Genomic DNA, 22,907 nt, shown 5'->3' with positions numbered 1-22,907 from the left:
TATGATTCAATAATTCAATGAAAAATGTAAAGTAAAAATATAATACAGGAGAAAGAGTTTCAAAAAAGTTACCCATTTCCTTTTTGTGAATTCCCAGTGGGTAACAAAAATATATTAACAACTACACTATTAAAAAATCATTACATGTTTATCTATTAACTTCTGTTTTCTTCCTATTTTATTACAGCAAGATGGAAGCCCGGAGAGCATCAGATCAAAAGGTGAGTAATCAATTTGCTCATGGATTTTTGGATTTGACTGATTTTGTAAGCAGATTAAAATTTATGTATAAAAATAGCTTCAATGCCATCTGTTTGCTTTTTGCGGTGTTGGTCATAGAATCAATCATAATTTATGGGCAAATAGCGATATTACTGGAATTAAATATGCTGATCTGTGGAGCTGCAAGGAAAATCAAATGACTTTGGGTGTTTGCCATTCAAGATAAAATTTGCCCCATGAAGGTTGTGGGTGATCTCACTTGAGTTTAAGATTGGAAGATTTCAACCAGTAAATTGAAACACAGAGCTAGTTGTTCCTAAGAACTGTTTAGTGGATACTAGCTGTTGTGAACCCGTTGGATCCAAACCTCTCCTGCATTGGTCTAGCACCCTCCCCTCCTCCGCTCCCTCCCCCCTTCACCTCCCCGCCCCATTCACCCACTCCATCCCTCCTCAACCCCCCTTATCCCGCCCTCCTCTCCTCCACCCCCACCCACTCACCCACTCACACACTCCATCCACCCTCAACCCCCTTATCTCTCCCACCCACTCACCCACTCCATCCCCCCTCAGACCCCCTCATCCCCCCCTCCTCCACTCCCCCCCACTCACCCACTCTATTCCCCCTCAACCTCCCTTAAAACTCCCCGGGGCCGGGGGTGGGCGAGGGGGGAGAGGAAAGGGGAGAGGGAGCCATTCACCCTGGCCCCGGGTGGCTATCACGGCGTCCAGCAGCAGGAGAGTTGACGCAAGGTGCTACCACATGTTCGTCCTGCCGGCGGCCATCTTGTTTGTGTTTCTCTCTGCCGCTGCGCTGCACCACGGGAGGAAGGACAGGTCAGGGTCCCCCAACTGGGCACGTGCAGATCCAGCAGCCATCTTCTTTGTCCTTCTCCCATTGTGACGTCGAACATGGAGGTGTTACTGCGCAGGCACGGCTTATGGCCACTGCAAGTGGAAAACGGATTTATTAAAGGTTAAAATGTCAATAACTTTTAAAATATAGCACCAATTTGAATGAAACTTGCAACTGCACACCACAGGACAATGTTGAGTAAGGTGGGCCTAAAATTGTTGTGCTATCATGTTCCATTTTGGCTGTATTTCGGGAACAAAAATATATATATAAACAAATAACCAAACAAACAAACATACGCAATGAGAGTTTTAGTAATAAACAGATAGATTTTAAAACATTTCTGGTGGAAATCCCAACCATTAAGTAATAAGGCTGGCCACGGTAAAAGGCATTTGGACAAGTAAGTGGATTGGAAAGGTTTAGAGGAAGATGAGCCAAGCAGCATGCAGATTAAACTAGTGTAGATGGGACATGTTGGTTGGCGTGGGCAAGATGCCCTGAAGGGCCAATCTCCTTGCTGTATAACTCTATAAATCTTTAACACTTAAACATGGCATATACTGCAGTGTGCCTCATGTTTCTTCAGCATCATTCTTTTGCACATCATAACATCATCAATCTGCCAGTTGCCTTGTGTACGGTAATCACAATGATAATGTGCAAACTATAATTAACATTTCTGACTCTCAGCAAAGCAAGGTGCAACATCTGCAGCATACATTTCACATATAATGGAAACGTCCATTTTTCAGCACAAAATATTCAAAAACAAATATTCAATTAATTCATTATCTTCTAAAATGTCTTTGGTGATTCACTGAGTGCACCTGAATACATAGAGAGCTTGAGCAAGTTCCAGGTACGTTCCTAGTCTCTGTTTATTTAGTTTCATAGGTTCACAGCACTCATGACACAGCACATTTGAAGGCAAATACGTATTTGCCTTCTTGATACGTATTAGGCTAAAGAAAGACTCATTTCAATTATTTCTCACGTTAAAACATTTAATTTGGTAGATGCAGTCTCTGTTGTGTAAAGCTACAGCAGAATTCCAATCAGCTGAGCAAGTTGGCTGAGGAATGGTTAATGGAGTTAAATGCAGATGAGTGTGAGGTGTTGCATTTGGGAATAGCAAACAGGGCAGGACCTTTACATAGAATAGCAGGGCCTTGGAGAGGCCTTGTAGAGCACAGGAACCTAGGAGTGCAGGTACAGAAGTTCCCTGAAAGTGGCGTCACTGGGAGATTGGGTGGTCAAAAAAGCTTTCGGTACATTTGCCTTCATCAGTCAGGGTATTGAACATAGAAGTTGAATGAATGAATGAATGAATGAATGAATGAATGAATGAATGAATGAATGAATGAATGAATGAATGAATGAATGAATGAATGTATGATACTTTATTATCACATGTGGCATGTCACAGTAAGATTCTTTGTTTTGCTTACACAAGTATGCAAAGAATAGGGTGGCACGGTAGCACAGCTGTAGAGTTGTTGCCTTACAGCACTTGCAGCACTGGAGACCTGGGTTCGATCCCGACTACAGTTGCTGTCCATATGAAGTTTGTACGTTCTCCCCATGACCACGTGGGTTTTCTCTGAGGTCTTTGGTTTCCTTCCACACTCCAAAGATGTACAGGTATGTAGTTTAATTGGTTTGGTATAAGTGTAAATTGGCCATAGTGTGTGTAGGATAGTGTTAATGTGCGAGAACCACTGGTCGACATGGACTTGGTGGGCCGAAGGGCCCGTTTCGACGCTGTAGTATCTAAACTAAACTAGACTAAACTAATCAGTCTGAAGAAGGGTCTCGGCCCGTAACGTCACCCATTCCTTCTCTCCCGAGATGCTGCCTGACCCGCTGAGTTACTCCAGCATTTTGTGTCCTACCTTTGACTAAACTAAAGTTTAGTTTAGACGTACAGCGCGGAAACAGGCCCTTTTGGCCCACCGGGTCCGCGCCGACCAGCAATCCCCGCACATTAACACCATCCTATACCCACTAGGAACAAGTTTTACATTTACCAAGCCAATTCACCTACAATATCTGTACGTCTTTGGAGTGTAGGAGGAAATCGAAGATCTCGGAGAAAACCCACGCAGGTCACGGGGAGAACGTACAAACTCCGTACAGACAGCACCCATATAACCATATAACCATATAACAAATACAGCACGGAAACAGGCCCGTTCGGCCCTACCAGTCCATGCTGACCACTCTCTCTGACCTAGTCTCATCTACCTGCTCTCAGACCATAACCCTCTAATCCCCTCTTATCCATATACCTATCCAATTTACTCTTAAATAATAAAATCGAGCCTGCCTCCACCACTTCCACCGGAAGCCCATTCCATACAGCCACCACCCTCTGAGTAAAGAAGTTACCCCTCATGTTACCCCTAAACCTTTGTCCCTCAATTCTGAAGCTATGTCCCCTTGTTGGAATCTTCCCCACTCTCAAAGGGAAAAGCCTATCCACGTCAACTCTGTCCGTCCCTCTTAAAATTTTTAAAACCTCTATCAATTCCACCCTCAACCTTCTACTCTCCAAAGAATAAAGACCCAACCTGTTCAACCTCTCTCTGTAGCTTAAGTGCTGAAACCCTGGCAACATTCTAGTAAATCTCCTCTGTACCCTCTCCGTTTTGTCGATATCCTTCCTATAATTTGGCGACCAGAACTGCAGAACTAGTCGGGATCGGACCCGGGTCTCTGGCGCTGCATTCGCTGTAAGGCAGCAACTCGACCGTTGTGCCACCGTGAGGCCCAAGTTGCCACATAAAGCATGCCGACAAAGTTACAAAGTATTCCACTTAGTCCCCAATGGTCCCCTTATGTTCTCTTGTTGCGTGCCCCATGCCGGGTCCCTCTTGGGTCACAGGGGCGCTTCTGGCACCCACACAGGTCTGTCCGACCTTCTGGCACCCACACAGGTCTGTCTGACCTCCGGCACCCACTTGACCTTGGGCGGTGGGTCCTCTCCAGACGGGTCCGTGACGCTGACCCTGAGTCCAGCCATGGGGACCCATGGCCTTCTCCACAGCCTCCTGAGAGAGTCTCCTACCCGCGACCTTCTGGGGAATGTTGGGATGTTACGTTGAAGATCTACAAGACATTGGTGAGGCCGCATTTGGAATATTTCATCCAGTTTTGGTCACCCTAGTGTAGGAAGGATGTTGTTAAGCTGGAAAACGTGCAGGGAAGATTTATGATGATGTTGCCAGAACTTGAGATCCTGAGCTACAGGGGCGGTTGGGCAGGTTCGGGTTTCATTCCAGGGAGCACAGGAGGCTGAGGGGTGATCATGTAGAGTTGTGCAAAATCAGGAGGAGAATCGACAGAGTGAATGCACAGTCTTTCACCCAAATATTTTTTTTTTTTTTAGATTTAGAGATACAGCGCGGAAACAGGCCCTTCGGCCCACCGAGTCCGCGCCGCCCAGCGATCCCCGCACATTAACACTATCCTACACACACTAGGGACAATTTTTATATTTACCCAGTCAATTAACCTACAAACCTGTACGTCTTTGGAGTGTGGGAGGAAACCGAAGATCTCGGAGAAAACCCACGCAGGTCACGGGGAGAACGTACAAACTCCGTACAGATGGCGCCCATAGTCAGGTTCGAACCTGAGTCTCCGGCGCTGCATTCGCTGTAAGGCAGTAACTCTACCGCTGCACCACCATGCCGCAAAGTACCAGAGGACATAACTTTAAGGTGGGATGGGAAAGATTTAATAGGAATCTGAAGGGCTTATTTTTCACACAAGGGTGGTGGAAAGATGGAACACATTACCAGAGAAGATAGTTGAGGCAGGTATTATAACACTATTTAAAAGACATTTGGACAGATACATGAATAGGAAAGGTTCAGATGGATATAGGCCAAATGGAGGTATGTTGGGCAAAAGGGCCTGTTTCTGTGCTGTATATCTCTATGGTTCTCTATATTGTGATGTTTATGTCTATTAGGTAGGCAAGTGGATATGCAGGGATGGGTGGGTATGGATCAGGTGCAGGCAGATGGTATTACTTTAGTTTGGCATCATGTTTGTCACAGAGATTGTGGGCTGAAAGGCCTGTTCCTGTAGGAAGGAATGGCAGATGCTGGTTTACACTGAAGATGGACACAAAATGCTGGAGTAACTCAGCAGGTCAGGCAGCATCTCTGGTGAAAAGCAATAGGTGGTGTTTTGGGTCGAGCCTCTTCCTCAGACTGAGAGTCAGGGAAGAGGGGAACTAGAGGTTTGAAACGGTAGAAAGTACAAATGAGTGAAAGGTACGAAAAGAACAATTCAGCTTGGGCAGTTTTCAATCCAGCGGTATGATTATTGAGTATAAGAAAATAACTGCAGATGCTGGTACAAATCGATTTATTCACAAAATGCTGGAGTAACTGAGCAGGTCAGGCAGCATCTTGGGAGAGAAGGAATGGGTGACGTTTCGGGTCGAGACCCTTCTTCAGACTTCAGTCTGAAGAAGGGTCTCGACCCGAAACGTCACCCATTCCTTCTCTCCCGAGATGCTGCCTGACCTGCTGAGTTACTCCAGCATTTTGTGAATAAATTGGTATAATTATTGAGTTCTCTAATTTCAAGTAACCCTTGCATTTACTCTCTCTTTATCCTAGTCGTCCAACTAGTTTCACATTCGTCCTGCTTAGTTTCACTGTTTGTATTCCCTCGTTATCACCTTTTCCACAACCAACAATGGACCATTGTGAGCTCCACCTTTCCTTGATCATCTGTGCTGGCTTTGATTTGTTCTTTCATGTCTTCCATTCATTTATTCTTTGTACCTTTTATGCCTCTAGTTTCCTCTCCCCTGACTCAGCCTGAAGAAGTGTCTCGACCTGAAATGTTACCTATTCCTTTTCTCCAGAGATGCTGCCTGATCCGCTGAGTTACTTCAGCATTTTGTGTCTAGGCCTGTTCGTGCATTGTTCTCTATTATAGTTATTATACCTTCTTCAACTTGTAATTCAAATAAAATCTGCCATTCCTTTCATCTTAGTGTTATTAATCCTAAATACACCTTGCCCTGGAACTTACATTGACAGGCTTAAAGTTTTGTTAATCCAATTAAAGTTTTTGGAAGCAAGTCCCAAAGTCATGGGGATCTATTCTTTCTGAGAGCATAAGTATATGGTTTGTGGCATTATCAGTGTTGATAATTATCACTTACATTGCATTTGCTGCCATGCAATGGGAATTTATTTTCCATATACATATTTGAAAAAGGAAAATCATATAACTTCTAAAAGATAGCATTTGCAGAGATTGAATGTCTGAAAATTAATTAACGGCATAAGATTTTTTGAGCACTTAAGTCAAAGCAGGCAACATAAATACTAGCTGTAGGTTGCAGCTGAATTGAACTCTCATTCAAATTCAGAATAGAAGTCGCCCAGCTTAATACTTATGTAAATACTAAGAATTCCTGCAAATATATTTTGTGAGAAAGGATGCAGTTTAGCTGACTTATTACATATATTGTGGTACTCATTACAACCCAAATTTGCGGAAAAGTGAGAGGATATTGTTTATCGTTCTCTTCCATGGGAATTTTTTTTTTTAGATCTTTTGCTGTTTGGAGTTCTTGGGTGTTGACAACACTGATTGGAAGACTAAACCAAATTGTATAAAAATGGACTTTATTAAAGTCTGACAATGTGCACTTTAACCACATGTGATTTTTTTCTATTACAAACCTCAAATTTTGGAGTACAGAGGCAATTAAATAAATGATGAGTCTTTTCCCCGAACATTATGGAGGGCACTGTATGTGTATTTATTTTCCAAATACCAAAGAAAAAAAATAGTGTGTTGTATAGTATTTACAGAGCAGAAACATGCCATCTGCTCTAACCAGTCCATGCCAATTTGATTCCGTGTGAACCTCCACTGGGTTACTTCAGTCTCTCAAATCCCGAGTGTTAGAAACTTTATCATATTAATTCACTGTGCATACAGGTTCTCAAGCTCACACAGCAGCAGACTCTGTCCACCACTGCAACAATATACAAGAGGTCTAAATATAGAAGGATGAGAGGAGATCTTATCGAAATGTATAAGATTATTAAGGGGTTGGACACGCTAGAGGCAGGAAACATGTTCCCAATGCTGGGGGAGTCCAGAACAAGGGCCCACAGTTTAAGAATAAGGGGTAGGCCATTTAGAACTGAGATGAGGAAAAACTTTTTCAGTCAGAGAGTTGTGAATCTGTGGAATTCTCTGCCTCAGAAGGCAGTGGAGACCAGTTCTCTGAATGCATTCAAGAGAGAGCTAGATAGAGCTCTTAAGGATAGTGGAGTCAGGGGGTATGGGGAGGAGGCAGGAACGGGGTACTGATTGAGAATGATCAGCCATGATCACATTGAATGGCAGTGCTGGCTCGAAGGGCCGAATGGCCTCCTCCTGCACCTATTGTCTATTGTCTATTGAAGAGATCTAGCATCTGAGTAAATCTTTTAGATTTTATGTAATGTGTAACCCAACAATCTGTTTGTATTTGATATGGAAAATTATTCTATACCTGCGAGTGAAATTAATACAGACGTTGTTTTTATTTTAGTTTAGTTTTAAGTTGGAGATACTGTGCGGAAACTGGCCCTTCAGCCCACCGAGTCCGCAACCACCAGCGATCCCCACACATTAACACAATCCTACACACACTTGGGACAATTTACATTTATACCAAGCCAATTTACCTACAAACCTGTACGTCTTTGTAGTGTGCGAGGAAACTCAACATCTCGGAGAAAACCCATGCAGGTCACGGGGAGAACATACAAACTCCATTCACACGGCTATTATAACTGCCCTATGGGGCCAATGATATTTATATTGGGGACCAGTTGATGCCTCTGGACATGTATCATCTGATGTATCAGTACCCTGGAGGAAATGAAGTTGAAAAATTAAAAAATAGTAATGTCTTGTGGAATAATATTCATGAAGGTTGTCGACAATGGGTTGATAATCGTATATTATCTTAAAACCTAAGTTTTCATTTGGGGTGGTAAGGTTTTATTTTCATTTCCTGCTCCAGGTTTGAAAATTATTTTTGATTTTTAAAGCTTTCTTAAATTTCTCCTTTAAAATATCAAATTCTGCAACTCTTTGCCATTTACTTTCTCCTGTACACTGCTCAATAACCATGACACTTAATGCTACCTTATATCTAGCTTTGTGGAAATGCAAGGAATTTTATGGATTTAAGAGTCCTGTTTCCCTCTCTGTCCATTCCTGAGTAAAATAAGGCATTGATTCAACCACTTTTTCATGTGTTCTGTGAAGCAGAACTGAACTGAGCCCGATCCACTGTTTGAACTCATTGCTGAAGGTGGCACACTTCCTCCCAAGCTAACCTGATCGACAAACAGAAGGCAAACTGAGCTGACATTTGATTCACAATGGTCCTCCTGTGAAGCAGATTGGTCTCTGAGCATTCTGGGGTCCCATCCCAAGAACCCCCTGCTGGTGTTTTGACAGTTCTTTGTTGCCAAATGTTTTTGAACCATGTATTAGATCTCATGATACCCAGAATCAATTTGAAACTTTGCAAAGAAACCAAAAAATCTATATATTATATATTACTAAAGCTCTCATCTTATTGTTAGTTTGTCTATTTGTTTGTGTCCGTTGATCCGGAAATGCAGCCAAAACTGTACACGATAGCATGACAATGTTAGGCCCACCTTACTCACCATTGTCCTGGGATGTGCAGAAGCACGTTCCGTTCAAATTGGTGTTATATTTTTAAAGTCATTTACATTTTTAAGTTTAAAAAAACACTTCTCCATTTTTTCTTGGCAGTCAGCCGTTTTCGACGTCACAATGGGCCCGCCCGAGTGCCGGGAGTGGCGGCCAATGGGGGGGGGGGGGGGGCACGATGGCCGCCGGGGGTTGGATCCGCCAGAGTGACGGGAGTGGCGCCCAATGAGGTGGGGGGGGGCTGCTGAGCCATCGAGCTGCCACTGTTATTGAGCCGTAAATGCGCCCCCCCCCCCCCAGATCTTCCTCCCGTGGTGCAGCGCGGCAGCAGAGGGTCAAACAAGACGGCCGTGGCCGCCGAGCTGCCGCTGCGGGAGAGGTTTCCACCCAACGGGTTCACAGCTCGCTTTAGCTGATGCGATGGTCGCCCGGGGTCGAGGTGAGTGTTGTACTTCGTGGTCCGGTATCTGTTATACCTTTGTTATGACTCTGGATGGACCACAAGTACACGTGTTTAAAAGGTTAGAAAGCTGGAGCTTAAATCCAGGCTGTTTATTCCACGGCCACCTGGAACCAGAATGACCACCAAATCACCTCATTCTCTTATATACATGTTACTACGCGGGCAAACAAAGTAGTCCTTGTGATACAACAAAGTAATCCTTGCAATATCACAACTGTGAGTGGCTCCCTCTCCCCTTTCCTCTCCCCCCTCGCCCACCCATGGCCCCGGGGGATACTCACCGGCTGGCAACAGGTCCACGGATCGTCATTTGGGGGAGAGTTGCACCTAACGGGGGTTGCCGTGCCCGCAGGTGAGGTTTGCACGGAGGGTTGCCGGGCCCGCAGGAGAGTTTTTGACCCAACGCACGGCTCGTCAGTTGGGGAGGGTAGCCGTGCCCGCAGGAGAGGTTTGCACGAGGGTTGCCGGGCCCGCTAGAGAGATTTGGACCCAACGGGTCCACGCCCGTCTAGTCTATATAATAAAAATTTAAATAACAAAAATAATTTAAAGATGTCGAAATAAACTAAAAATATTAAAGACAATAGATTCAGACTTAGTTGTACTTACCTTTTCATTTCCAGTCAGTGGTTCCATTCTTGGCTGAGGTAATTGTTCATCTCCTTAACTCAGTGTGTCCCTGTATCTTGGTGTCTGTCCTCCAACTCGGCTCTGAGTGTTTCAATATATATAGGTCCAGAAGACAGGGACAAGCTGAGTTGCAAGAAGGTTCTAGAGAACACTGGCCATAAGAAAGGCCATTCTCACATAATCGTGTGGCTTTCTCCTCTAAATGCTTTTATCAACAAACTACTTGCCAAAATGTTTAAATGCAACACTAGCAATAATAATAGTTCCTTGAATAATTTATACCAGATCTAATGTTATATAGTATATGAAGGAATTGCAGATATTGGTTTAAACCAAAGATAGACACAAAATGCTGGAGTAACTCAGCGGGTCAGGCAGCATCTCTGGAGAGAAGGAATGGGTGACATTTCGTGTCGAGACCCTTCTGCAGACTATTATATAGTCGTTATGTAGTCATTTTCATACAAGTGTTCAAAAGTATGAAACCATTTAATAAATACATATGGAAATTTATTTCTAATGATTGAAAAGTCAGTAACTGTGAGGACTCGCATTTAACAAAAGGGCATAAAATAGGATTAGTTAACTTAGCAGGTCATCCAGTGTGTAATCCTCCATTTTTGTTCTTCTTTGAAATCCTTTAGGATCAACAATGATTTGCATTCCCACTAATTCTGTGCACTCTGAGGCATGTGATGAGGGCAATGCAGAATTACAGATCACACACAGCCAGGGTAGCAGATGCTTGATAAGACAGATTCTGGGTAGTATGTGAAGTAGTGCACTCTTTCCACAATTCATACTGGGCTTTTGTGCTCTTCAAATGTATGGATGGATACATAATGTATGTCCATCATGTATGCACTCGTTCTCACTATTATCATTGCGGAGAAATGTCTTTCGTCAAAGGGTTGTGAATCTGTGGAATTCTTTGCCACAGGCTGTGGAGGCCGTCAGTGGATGTTTTTTTAAGGCAGAGATAGATAGATTCTTGATTAGTACGGGCGTCACAGGCTATGGGGAGAAGGCAGGAGAATGGGGTTAGGCGAAAGACATAGATCAGCCATGAATGAATGGCAGAGTAGACTTGATGGGCCGAATGGCCTAATTCTACTCCTATCACTTATGACCTTATGATCCCAAATGCTTCTCTGTGTTTGAGACTTCCTGGACCAAAGATTCCAGGAATCAATGGAGATGTTTCACCTTTTCAAGGAGGTTAGAGAATATTTTTGAATACTTTCTCTCTGTCTGAATAGTTATGTCTTTCTATGGCACAATTCAAAACAGAGTCCAGGTCCCCCTCAGGTTACAGGAGGCTTTGTCCTGATATGTATTGGCAATGCAAAGAGATGAAATAGGGCAACGTGTGGTTGTGAACCAAGTTTCCACATGGTAGAAGGTGCTTGGAACTCCTCAACAGCTAGCAAATGCATCCCTCCAGTCTCCTAACCACGGGCTGTACATAAGTTGGGCACTGGTTAGCTGGCAAGGACCTTTATATCTTTTGGGAATCGAGCATCAGACGTGCGAATTATGCGGCCTGCTCAACAGAATTGACCAAATATAATTAAGATCTCAATACAGGGGATATTTGCCTATGCCTTTCCGCCAATGGATTTGGTTTGCTTATCTGCCAATGAGTTTGGAAGATTTTGTGGATGCAGCTTTACTGGTATCTTTCGAATGCTTAAGATCCTTGTTGTAGATAGTGGAACCACATACTTTTTGCTGGGATCACTTCTGCTTTATAGCCAATGAGTTTTGAGATGGGTTTGCAGTCTTGAGAAAGGACATAAAAATGTGGATAAATAGGAGCTGAAATAGTCCATTTGGCTGTTTGAGCCTGCTGTAGTATTCAGTGTGATCATAATAATAATAATAATAATTCATTTATTTTATATAGCGCCTTATCGGGTGCTCAAAGCGCTTTACAAAAACAATCAACATAAAAACAAACAGACAAACTATCCTAACGGAAAAGCGGCGAATAAACAACGCCAGCGTCCTCTCACGTCAGGGTCCGGCAGTAGACAACAAAAAGCACAGGACACACAGATACAATTTTTACACAAACAGCCATCACAGTGATTGCTCTAGGCACACCCTCACTGTGATGGAAGGCAAAGTCTTATCTCCTCCTCATTCTTCTCCCGTGGTGCCACGAGGTGATCGAGGCTCCCAACTTTTTGAAGCCCCCACCGGGCGATGGAAAGTCCCAGGGCCGAGCCGAGCAGGCCGATGAAAGTCCTGAGCCCCCACTGGGCGATGGAAAGTCCCAGGGCCGAGCCGAGCAGGCCGATGAAAGTCCTGAGCCCCCACCGGGCGATGGAAAGTGCTGCGGCCGAGCCACGCAGGGCGATGAAGGTCCTGCGAGCGGGTCGATCAAACCTCGCGCTTCAGGGCGGTCGAAGCTGCTACGGCTGGAGCTCCCAAAAACCGGTCGCCAGCCAGGGACCTGCGAGCTCCCGATGTTGCGGTCTGCAGGGCCCACGGCCGAAGCCTCCGAGATGGTAAGTGTTATGATCAACACGGCATAAAGATAAAGTACACTCACACGTTAGTTGCCTGAATCACACCAGCCTTTATTTACCCAGCATTCCTAGCTCAAGGAACGCCCACTCATTAACATGGCACATGAATATGCATGAATACATTACACTGCTCTCCCTTTTTTTAAGTATTAAATCCAAGTACTCAGTTACAATTTTGGTATTGTGATACTTGATTTACATCAATACTTTTAACCATATTTACAAATGTAACCTAATTACTGGTTTGCGGTTCCTGCCTGATCGTTTAACAGTAACAGGTGCAACAGGCATAACAGATGTACGTGTAGACTCAACTGTTAGCTTGTTTGGCTCTATGTTAGTACGCTGACCTTGACTAGAGAAGTCTGTTTCTTTATCTGTACTCACTGTAATTTTGTGTATCAACCACAATAGTCTTTTCTAACTCACTTTCAGATGAATACTCAGGGATTAGGAATTCATGCTCAGTTTTCGGTTCGTCTTTGGCTGGAATCATTTGATCCACGTGAACACTTTTGATCTTGTCTCCAACAGCCACTAAGTATCTTTTTGTCCCACATACTTCCACTATTTTCCCAACATCCCATTTGTCTCGACTGGACTTGTTGGGAGGACTGAGCACACGAACTTGCTCATCTGGCTTGAAGTTCCTCTCCTTTTTGTGGAAGTCAAAGTGGTGTTTTTGACTTAACTGTTTTTGCTCAACTCTCAAGGCCAAATTGGGTTGAACTAGACTTAGGCGTATTCTTAGCCTTCTCTTCATCAACAGTTCTGCAGGTGAATAACCCGTAGTTGTGTGTGGTGAAGTTCTGTACTTCAGCAAGAAACTAGCCAAACGATGTTTCATGCTGAGCTTTGAACTACCCTGCAAAACCTGTTTCTTGAGAGCCTCTTTGACTACTCTAACAGACCTTTCCGCCGCCCCATTGGAGGCTGGATGGTATGGAGGAACAAGTGTGTGTTTTACCCCGTTACGCTGCATGAACTGTTTGAACTGTTCTGAACGAAACTGAGGTCCGTTATCAGAAACAAGTTCTTCTGGTAAACCATGACATGCAAAAATTGATCTCAACTCGTCTATGGTACGCTCAGCAGTAGTGCTTGACCCCATATGCTTAGCCTCAATCCATTTGGAATGACTATCTACTAGCACCAGAAAATTATCATTACCCTTTTCACAAAAGTCTACGTGAACTCTCTGAAACGGTCTACTTGGCCATGACCAGGGTTGCAGTGGTGTTTTTGGTGGTTTACTGCGGCAATCTTGACACACGCTACATTTGCTCACCAGTGACTCAATGTCACTGTCTATACCAGGCCAATACACAAAACTTCTAGCAATTGACTTCATGCTAACTATGCCAGGATGTTCGGCATGAAGTTCGTACATAATCTTGTTTCTTAAAGACTCTGGTACAACCACTCTATAACCCCACTTTATGCATCCCTGCTCGCATGATAATTCGTGTCGTCGATTATAGAAAGGCTTCAGTTCCGAGTTTGATCCACTCTCGACTTCAGTCCAACTATTCAATGTCTGTTCATAAACACTCTTCAGCACAGTGTCCTTCACTGTTTCAGCTGCAATTTCTGTTGCAGTCACTGGAAAGTCTTCATCTACGACTTGCAGTGTGTAGATTGAGTTCTCGCTTCCCACATCAGAGTTCTCATGGGGCAATCGGGACAACGCATCTGCGACTGCGTTGCATTTGGAGCTTCTGTACTCCACCTTGTAGTCATACTGGGACAACAGAATTGCCCAGCGCTGCATCCTTGATGCCGCCATGGAAGGTATAGCTGACTTGGGACCCAGTATCGTGAGTAGTGGTTTGTGATCAGTCACAAGGGTGAATGGTCTGCCAAGAAGAAACTGGTGGAATTTCTTGATTCCGAACACAATGCTGAGTGCTTCCTTCTCTATCTGTGCATAGTTGCGCTCACTTGGTGATAGGGTGCGGGAGGCAAAAGCAATAGGCTTTTCCTGTCCGTCATCCATTACGTGGCAAATCACTGCACCTACACCATAACTTGAAGCATCACAAGCAAGTTTCATCTCGTGCGTCGTGTCGTAGTGAACAAGGAGTTTATCACTTGTCAGGTTTTTCTTGCAGATGTCGTATGATTGTTGTTGTTCCTTTCCCCACATCCAATTCTCATCCTTTTGTAACAGATGATGTAGTGGCTTTAGCACGGTTGCTAAATCTGGAAGGAATCGTGCATAGAATTGCACCATCCCAAGGAATGATCGTAGCTCTGTCACATTGTTGGGCGTTGGAGCATTCACAATTGCTTCAATTTTCGCCTTCACTGGGCGCAGTCCGTTGGAATCTACTTTGAGTCCAAGGTAGATCACCTCTGATTGTGCAAATGCACATTTGCTCTTTCGTAATTTTACGTTGTGGCAGTTCAATCGTGTGAGAACTTGCTCGAGTATCTCCAGATGTTCTTCCATGCCCACTGTGAATATCAGTAGATCATCTTGGTTGCACACACAGTTCGGAATGCCTTGCAACATTTTGTCCATGACGGACTGAAAGATTTTCGGGGAAGATTTCACACCATAGGGCAGCTTTGTGTATGAATACAAGCCCTTATGTGTGTTGATGGTCAAGCACTGCTGACTTTCTTTGTCAACATTGAGTTGGGCATAAGCATGAGACAAATCCAGCTTAGTGAAGACTCTTGCTCCGCTAAGTTCTGCATACAGATCCTGCGAGGTTGGCAAAGGATACTGTTCATCATCAACAACTTGGTTGATTGTGACTTTGTAGTCACCGCATAGTCGAACAGTTTTGTCAGCCTTAAGCACAGCCACAACTGGCGTTGCCCAGTTGCTCTGGTCTGTCTTCACGAGTACTCCATTCCGCTCCAACCTGTTGAGTTCTTCCTCCACTTGTTGCTTTAGCGCATATGGTACCGGTCTTGGTCGATAATATACAGGTGTCGCATCTTGCTGCAGTCGAATGTGTGCAGAGTATCCTGTTATTCCCGTGTAACTGTCAGCAAATATATCAGCGTGTTTGCTAACGACATTTTCAAGACGTGATTTGGACACATCAATGCTGAAAATGTTCTTCCAGTCTAATTTTATTTTACGCAGCCAATCCTTTCCAAGGAGGGTCGGTTTATTTCTGTACCTGGCCACTATGATGGGCAGTGTTACTGACTGGCCATTACACTGAACTTCGCAATCCATTTGTCCGCACGTCTCCAAGGCTTCGCCGGAGTAGGTTCTCAACTTGACCTTACTCTCGGACAATGGTATCTGTGAGAACTTTGTTTCGTACAAGTCTTTGCTCATGACCGAACAGTCAGCTGCCGTGTCAATGCACATATCAATTAACTGTTCATTAACCAATAGTTTAATTCGAAAGTCCTTGTCTTGGCTGGTTGTAGGCTTATTGACATCAGTTGCATGAATGATGTACAACCCAAGTTCATTGTCATCCGGGTTCATCTCTAAGTTGTGAACTCCTTTCTGGTGTTGTCGTGTGTTTCCCACTGTAAGCTTGGCCCGACATGCTGAGGCGATATGACCTTTCTTCTGGCAGTTATAGCACTTAGCTGTTTTGAACTGACAGGATTGGGATGGGTGATTACCGTTGCAACGATAACAACTGGCTGCACTCGGCTCCCCGCCATATTTCGGTTTCAGTTTGGCCCTAGGCGCTGCTTTGTGAGTATACACGGCCACTGCAGTATGTGGTGAACGAAACTCGCGAGCATTCTTTGATGCCATCTCCATCATAGTAGCAATCTTGCATGCTATCTCAAACGTAAGATCAGGAGTGCTCATGAGTCTGGACTGAATTCGTTCGTCCACTAGACCACAAACAAATCTGTCGCGTAGTGCGCGTTCAAGAAAGGTTCCAAAGTTACAGTGCAACGTTAACTTTTTCAAGGCAACAATGTACTCACTAATTGTCTCGTTTTGCTTCTGGTTTCTCGTGCCGAATTTGTAGCTTTCTGCAATTTCCAGAGGCTTTGGGTTGAAGTGCTCCTCCAACTTCTTTATAATGTCACAGAAAGGCACATCTTTTGCCTTTATGGGCGCAAGGATATTCACGAGTGTGCCGTACACTTCAGGTCCGATCTCCGTGAGCAGAATCGCTTTCATGCGTTCACGAACGGCCCTGTTTGTTTCAGCCACTACCTCTCCTTCACCACTGGTCTCTGTGATGTTGTTTGCCATGAAGAACATGTTTGCTCTCTCCATATAGGAGCTGAACGGCTCTCTACTTTTGTCAAAGATGCCCAGGCCTCCGATATAGCCCGTGGATGCCGCCATTTTGTCCCTCTCTTTTTTTTTTAAACAAAGGAATGAGGAGAGTTTTTTTTTCTTTGCACAAGCTCAGACTTCCTGCCTGTTCTGGTGTAGCAAAGCACCTAAAACTTAGCAGTACAAAAGCTATGCAAAACAAACTCAGTCTCCTCCACAATCCCGTCCTCGTCGCCAATTTTGTTATGTTCAACACGGCATAAAGATAAAGTACACTCACACGTTAGTTGCCTGAATCACACCAGCCTTTATTTACCCAGCATTCCTAGCTCAAGGAACGCCCACTCATTAACATGGCACATGAATATGCATGAATACATTACAGTAAGTCCAGGCCCTGCGACCGGAGTCTTCAAGGTCGATCCCAGCTGGAGGCCGCCGACTCCACGATGTTAGGCCGTAGCGCGAACGGAGATACGACACGGTAAAGGTCGCATCTCCGTTGAGGAAGAGATTAGAAAAAAAGGTTTCCCCCACCCCCCCCACCACCCCCCCACATACACAAAGTTAAAAATAGAACAAACGTACATTAAACGATGACAATAGACAAAAAACAAAAAAAAGACAGAGAGACTGCCGGTGAGCCGCAGCTGCAGAACACAGCCACGCCCCTTAAAAAAGATCATGGCTGATCTTCAACTTCAATGCCACATTCCTACTCTCCCTCAATACCTTTTGATAACTTTTGTGTCCAGAAATCTTTCTAACTCCTTCTGAAATATATTCAATGACATGGCTTCCACTGCCTGCCATGGTAGAGACTGGCAGTGGGATCACCCCACCTCTATGTGAAGAATGTTTTCCTCTTTTTAGTCATAGTTGAGGTACAATATACAATACAATACAATATAAATTTTATCTTTATTGTCATTGTACAGGGGTACAACGAGATTGGGAATGCGCCTCCCATACGATGCAATAAATTAATTAGCCAGTCAGTATTAATTTAAACAACCCAATGAAACAAAGTAGAACAGTTTTAAAACAGAATAAAGTGCAAGTAGATCTGTGCCGGTTCACTGTGTGATGTGACCATCTGGCTCAGCAGGACCGGTTCATAGCAGCTGTGGCCCTGGGGATGAAGCTGTTCCTGAGTCTGGAGGTGTGGGCATAGACGCCTTATATCGTCTGCCCAATGGTAGAAGTTTGAACAGACTGTTGCAGGGGTGTGAGGAGTCTTTGTGGATGCTGGTGGCTTTTCTGAGGCATCGTGTGTTGTAGATGCCCTCCAAGGCTGGTAGCTGTGTTCCGATGGTCCTCTATGGACTACCCGCTGAAGAGCCCCATATCCAGATTCGTACATTCATATCCCCATATCCAGAATCTACTGTGATTCGTAGATTCTTCATTACAAATTCTTTGTCACATATATTTGCGCCTAATGTCTGTCATGTGATTAAACATTACACTCTAATGTATACAGTATTCTAGGTGCAGCCTGCCAAGTGCCTTAGAAAATCTCAGTGAAACAAAATTCTCTAGCAGTAAAAGGCAACATAACATTTGTTTTTCTAATTGCTTGCTGTTTATGTATATTGACTAAAGGACCTGTCCCAGTTAGGTGATTTTAAGGCGACTGCCGGCGACTAGGCTGTCGCCGAACGTTCGCCGGGGTGTCCCGGGCATGATCGTGAAGAGTCTTCAATGAATCGTAGCGGATCTCGGCGTGTCGCGGAATAATTTACCCGCTAGAAATTTCTCGGTGACAGCTGGCTTGTCGCCAGGTATCGTAGCTTATTACGGGCGCTGTCACATGCTGTCCCCAGGTTTGCTAGGTTGTCGCAGATGCATTTAGAAGCATGTAATATTAAATTAAGAAACGGCATTTGAAGATACCAGAAGATAGTTTTGTTTAACCAATTTATTTACCGTCAGGACATTTGACATTGGAGGCTACAGTTTGACGGTCAGGTAAGCTTGGGAATTTTGCGATGTTTCTGAAAACGGTGTAATCTCTTAGCCAGGTGCTACTTTCACAAAAAAAGTAACTGGTATCGACCTGACTCGGCATTGTCGTGGTCATTGTCGGAGGGTAAAAGAAAGTTTTGGAGATCTGCTACGACTTTGACAGTCGCCGGCAGTCTCCTTAAAAATCGAGTAACTGGGACAGCCCCTTTACAATGGTTCACATACGCAGATCCTTTGCACATACCATTTTTCAATTTTTCGCACATACCATTTTTCAATTTTTCATACTTAAATCCCGTAAATCTCGCATACATGGTAATAACAAAATAACACTATTGTAAGAGGACTAATGTGATACAAAATAATAACCCTGTGATTATATCTGTTCATTAATTTAGATATATTTCTCACAGACCCTGCTTCTTTGGAGTGAGTTTATAATATTTATTTTCAAATGGTAACACTTTGATCTCAAGGTCTTAGGTCTTGAAGCCAACTGTGGTTATCATCTGGCAGTCGTTTCAGTAAAGTACTTGGAAAATGTTGAGTTAATGCAAGTGCTTTACAGTTGAATTTTTAAAACAAGCATCCATTGGCACTTTCAGGTGGACACCAAACAGCCCATTAGTTCTTTGAGAACTGCCAATAAATGTTTGAGATCCACTTGGAAGAGCTAATGATGTATTGTGAGAATGGAAGAAATACAACAGCCAATTTATACGCAACTAGTTCTCAGCACTGCAATAAACTGGTAACCTCTTTTATAGAACTATTTCATGGGGATAAATATCGGGTAGGGGACCTTACTACACTTCAAAATAGTGCCACTGAATTTTATTGCATGTGCTCAAGAGAGCATTAAAAACTTTTGACTTATTGTCTAATCTGGAACATGGCATCTTTAGGTGAGAATGAAGTGTCAGAGTTCACCTTCGGGTTCAAATGCTGGAGTGGGACTTGAATCATTTATTTTCTGAGTTGGAGGAAAGAGTGCTACCAAATGAGCCATTAAAATAGACAATAGACAATGGACAATAGGTGCAGGAGGAGGCCATTCGGTCCTTTGAGCCGGCACTGCCATTCAACGTGATCATGGCTGATCATTCACAATCAGTACCCTGTTCCTGCCCTCTCCCCGTACCCCCTGACTCCGCTATTATTAAGATCTCTATCTAATATAAAGACAAAATTAAAACTGAAAATGTGAGCCTGGCTTTCATAACTATCACATTTTAAATTGTAACTCAAAATCAAAGTCTAACATTTTGAGTGGTTATTCAATTTGTGACTATTCGTGGGGAATCACAACATGCAAAGTGGCTGCCATGAATGCTCATGGACAAAAATGTCTGCACTTCAGACTAAATCATTCTATTCTCTTGAATTGAACAGAGCTACATAATTCCCTGAAAGTGGTGATACAGATAGAGAAAGGCCATTAAAAAAAGCCAGCCGTATATTTCAGGCTGGACAAGTAGAAACATAAAAGGATAGTGTAAATTATAAATCTGCACTGGGCAATGGTTCAACCACAGTATCATTTACATTGAAAAGTGAGAGCCAAGAGGAGTATGCAACATAGATTCAATAAGTGCTATCAACAGTGGTAAATTGTGGTTAAAAGGATGACTGTGAAATACTAGCATCATTACCACAGAAGCAGGAAAGTCTCAGAGATGATTTAATACAATTTCTTGAAATTATGAAGCACTTAGATAAGGTTAATAGGTAAAGGTTATTGTCACAGATTGGGAAGCCAAAGATAAGGAATCCTATTTTACAATTGTTCTTTGAGTAAGTGGGGAGAAATTTCTTCATACTGAATTGTTAGAGCTCAAAATGAATTTCCCACGGACAGTATTTGTGATAACGCTATCACCTGCTGAGAAATCCATGCCAAATTGGAGGCGCTGAATGGACGATATAATAGTGGCTACTCATTCCACTTTGCTTTCTGAATCTGGAGAGGATCGCACAGCAGCTATTGCATGGGGTATTTAGCGACTCTGCTTGGAGACCAATTTCTAGGCAAGCATCTTTTAATGGATTAAGCCATCCATTGGTTTTCATTCCCTCCTGCAAAAACAACCTACCCTTATGATGGTCAAAACTACTTTATTATCTTTGCTTTGTCCCACCTCCTTCAAACTTATTCTCATGCCGAATTGAAAAATCTCAAAGGTTTACAGATTCATGCTTAAAAGTTCAGCGCATCTGTTGAAACTAAGGGAGGTGAAGATAGGAAAGTAATCTAAATGAAATGTAACAAAAGGATAACCGGGGTTAAATTATATGCATGGGATTAGTCTACAGATCAACTAACGGTGAAAATGAAATAGAGGAACGAATGTCGGGCATGAAATAAGTAAGAGATATTGAATAATAATCAATGGAGATCTGAATCAATGCCTAACAAAATGTAAACATTTTTTTAGTTTAGTTTATAGTTTAGAGATACAGCACAGAAACAGCCCCTTCAGCCCACCGAGTCCACACTGACCAGCGATTCCCGCACATTATCCTACACACACTAGGGCCAATTAACCTACAAACCTGTACGTCTTTGGAGTGTGGAAGGAAACTGAAGATCTCGGAGAAAACCCACGCGGTCACTGGGAGAACGTACAAACTCCGTACAGACAAGCATCCGTAGTCTGGATCGAACCCGAGTCTCCAGCCCTGTCAGCAACTCTACCATGGCCACCCCAAATATGAAATGGGGAAAAGGGAATTATGTTTTTACACTGTTTTCATACCCTGAGCGGAATCACTGTTGGATCTGGTTTTGGGCAATAAACAAGAACAGATTAGAGATGCAAACATACTGTCGTGTAAAATCCATGGAAACACGTAATCAGTTGTATAGGTTAGGCACAGGGTATAATTGCAATGGCATATTACACCCCACTTCCAAAATACAGTTTCTTTGACTTCTATTTCAGAAGTGGAGTTCAAAGTGTAGACACTGAGGATTAAATAAATTTTAAAGTTAAAATTATTTTAAAAGGCATCAGTACAATAAAGCCCGAATTGTAGATTGGAAATAAAGCTAATTTTGAGGAGCCCAGAATAGAACAAGAGAATGTGAACTGGAAAGTATATTGATCGACAATGAGATGTAGCAGCAATGAGAGATATTTAAAATATTAATCAATATTATCTAAGTAAAATATATTCCACCAGAAAATACAGATAATATTTTTCTAAAGATTAATGGAAGTAACTCAGTCTGATGATTGGCAAGAAGTGGAGTTCCAGAGGAATTGGTGCTGGCTTGCTGGCTGTTGAGGGCGTGCAGCGTAGGTTCACTAGGTTAATTCCCGGAATGGCGGGACTGTCGTATGTTGAAAGGCTGGAGCAATTAGGCTTGTATACACTGGAATTTAGAAGGATGAGGGGGGATCTTATTGAAACATATAAGATAATTAGGGGATTGGACACATTAGAGGCAGGAAACATGTTCCCAATGTTGGGGGAGTCCAGAACAAGGGGCCACAGTTTAAGAATAAGGGGTCGGCCATTTAGAACGGAGATGAGGAAGAACTTTTTCAGTCAGAGAGTGGTGAAGGTGTGGAATTCTCTTCCTCAGAAGGCAGTGGAGGCCAGTTCGTTGGATGCTTTCAAGAGAGAGCTGGATAGAGCTCTTAAGGATAGCGGTGTGAGGGGGTATGGGGAGAAGGCAGGAACAGGGTACTGATTGAGAGTGATCAGCCATGATCGCATTGAATGGCGGTGCTGGCTCGAAGGGCTGAATGGCCTACTCCTGCACCTATTGTTTATTGTCTATTGTCTATTGTTATAGTCTATATATTATCAACTTGGACTTCGTAACTGGAAGGTAATTGTAAAATGTATGGGAATAGAAAAATACAACAAAATACAAGAATTGATTGAAAATGTTGAATTAAAGTGTGACTTATTCAGTAGTTTCGTAGAAAAACACGTTGAGATGCATTCAGGCAGGAAGAATGAGGCTCCACACTGGCTGGATGTAAGTTACCTATTAAATCTCTCAATGGCTGATGGTGCTAAAACAGATGCTGATCACCAGTCACAGTGATAATGATCATTCAGGTCACAAAATAGCAAATGAAAGCATTGGGGTTAGATTCTTGAGGCACGGTTATGGTCTTAGCATTATGAAAAGCTCTTAAAACAGCAGAATAGATGATAGTCAAGTCAAGTTTATTTGTCATACACATACACGATGTGCAGTGAAATGAAAGTGGCAATGCCTGTGGATTGTGCACAAAAAAGAATTACAGTTACAGCATATAAATAAAGTTAATAAGTT

General features: G+C 43.3%; 1 protein-coding gene across 2 annotated transcripts in view; it reads left to right on the top strand.

Moving 5' to 3' along the window:
- fstl5 (follistatin-like 5) overlaps positions 1 to 22,907 on the top strand; it is a 614,890-nt gene that overhangs the window by 54,431 nt on the left and 537,552 nt on the right. For both annotated transcript variants that reach the window (XM_078406756.1, XM_078406747.1), the window contains exon 3: positions 188 to 221. In XM_078406756.1, the coding sequence (XP_078262882.1) occupies positions 188 to 221 (34 nt within the window). The remainder of the gene's footprint in view (positions 1 to 187; positions 222 to 22,907) is intronic.

Source organism: Rhinoraja longicauda, chromosome 1 (genome assembly GCF_053455715.1).
Source record: "Rhinoraja longicauda isolate Sanriku21f chromosome 1, sRhiLon1.1, whole genome shotgun sequence".
NCBI classification, from domain to species: domain Eukaryota; kingdom Metazoa; phylum Chordata; class Chondrichthyes; order Rajiformes; family Arhynchobatidae; genus Rhinoraja; species Rhinoraja longicauda.
This window is presented reverse-complemented; position numbering and strand designations above follow the sequence as displayed.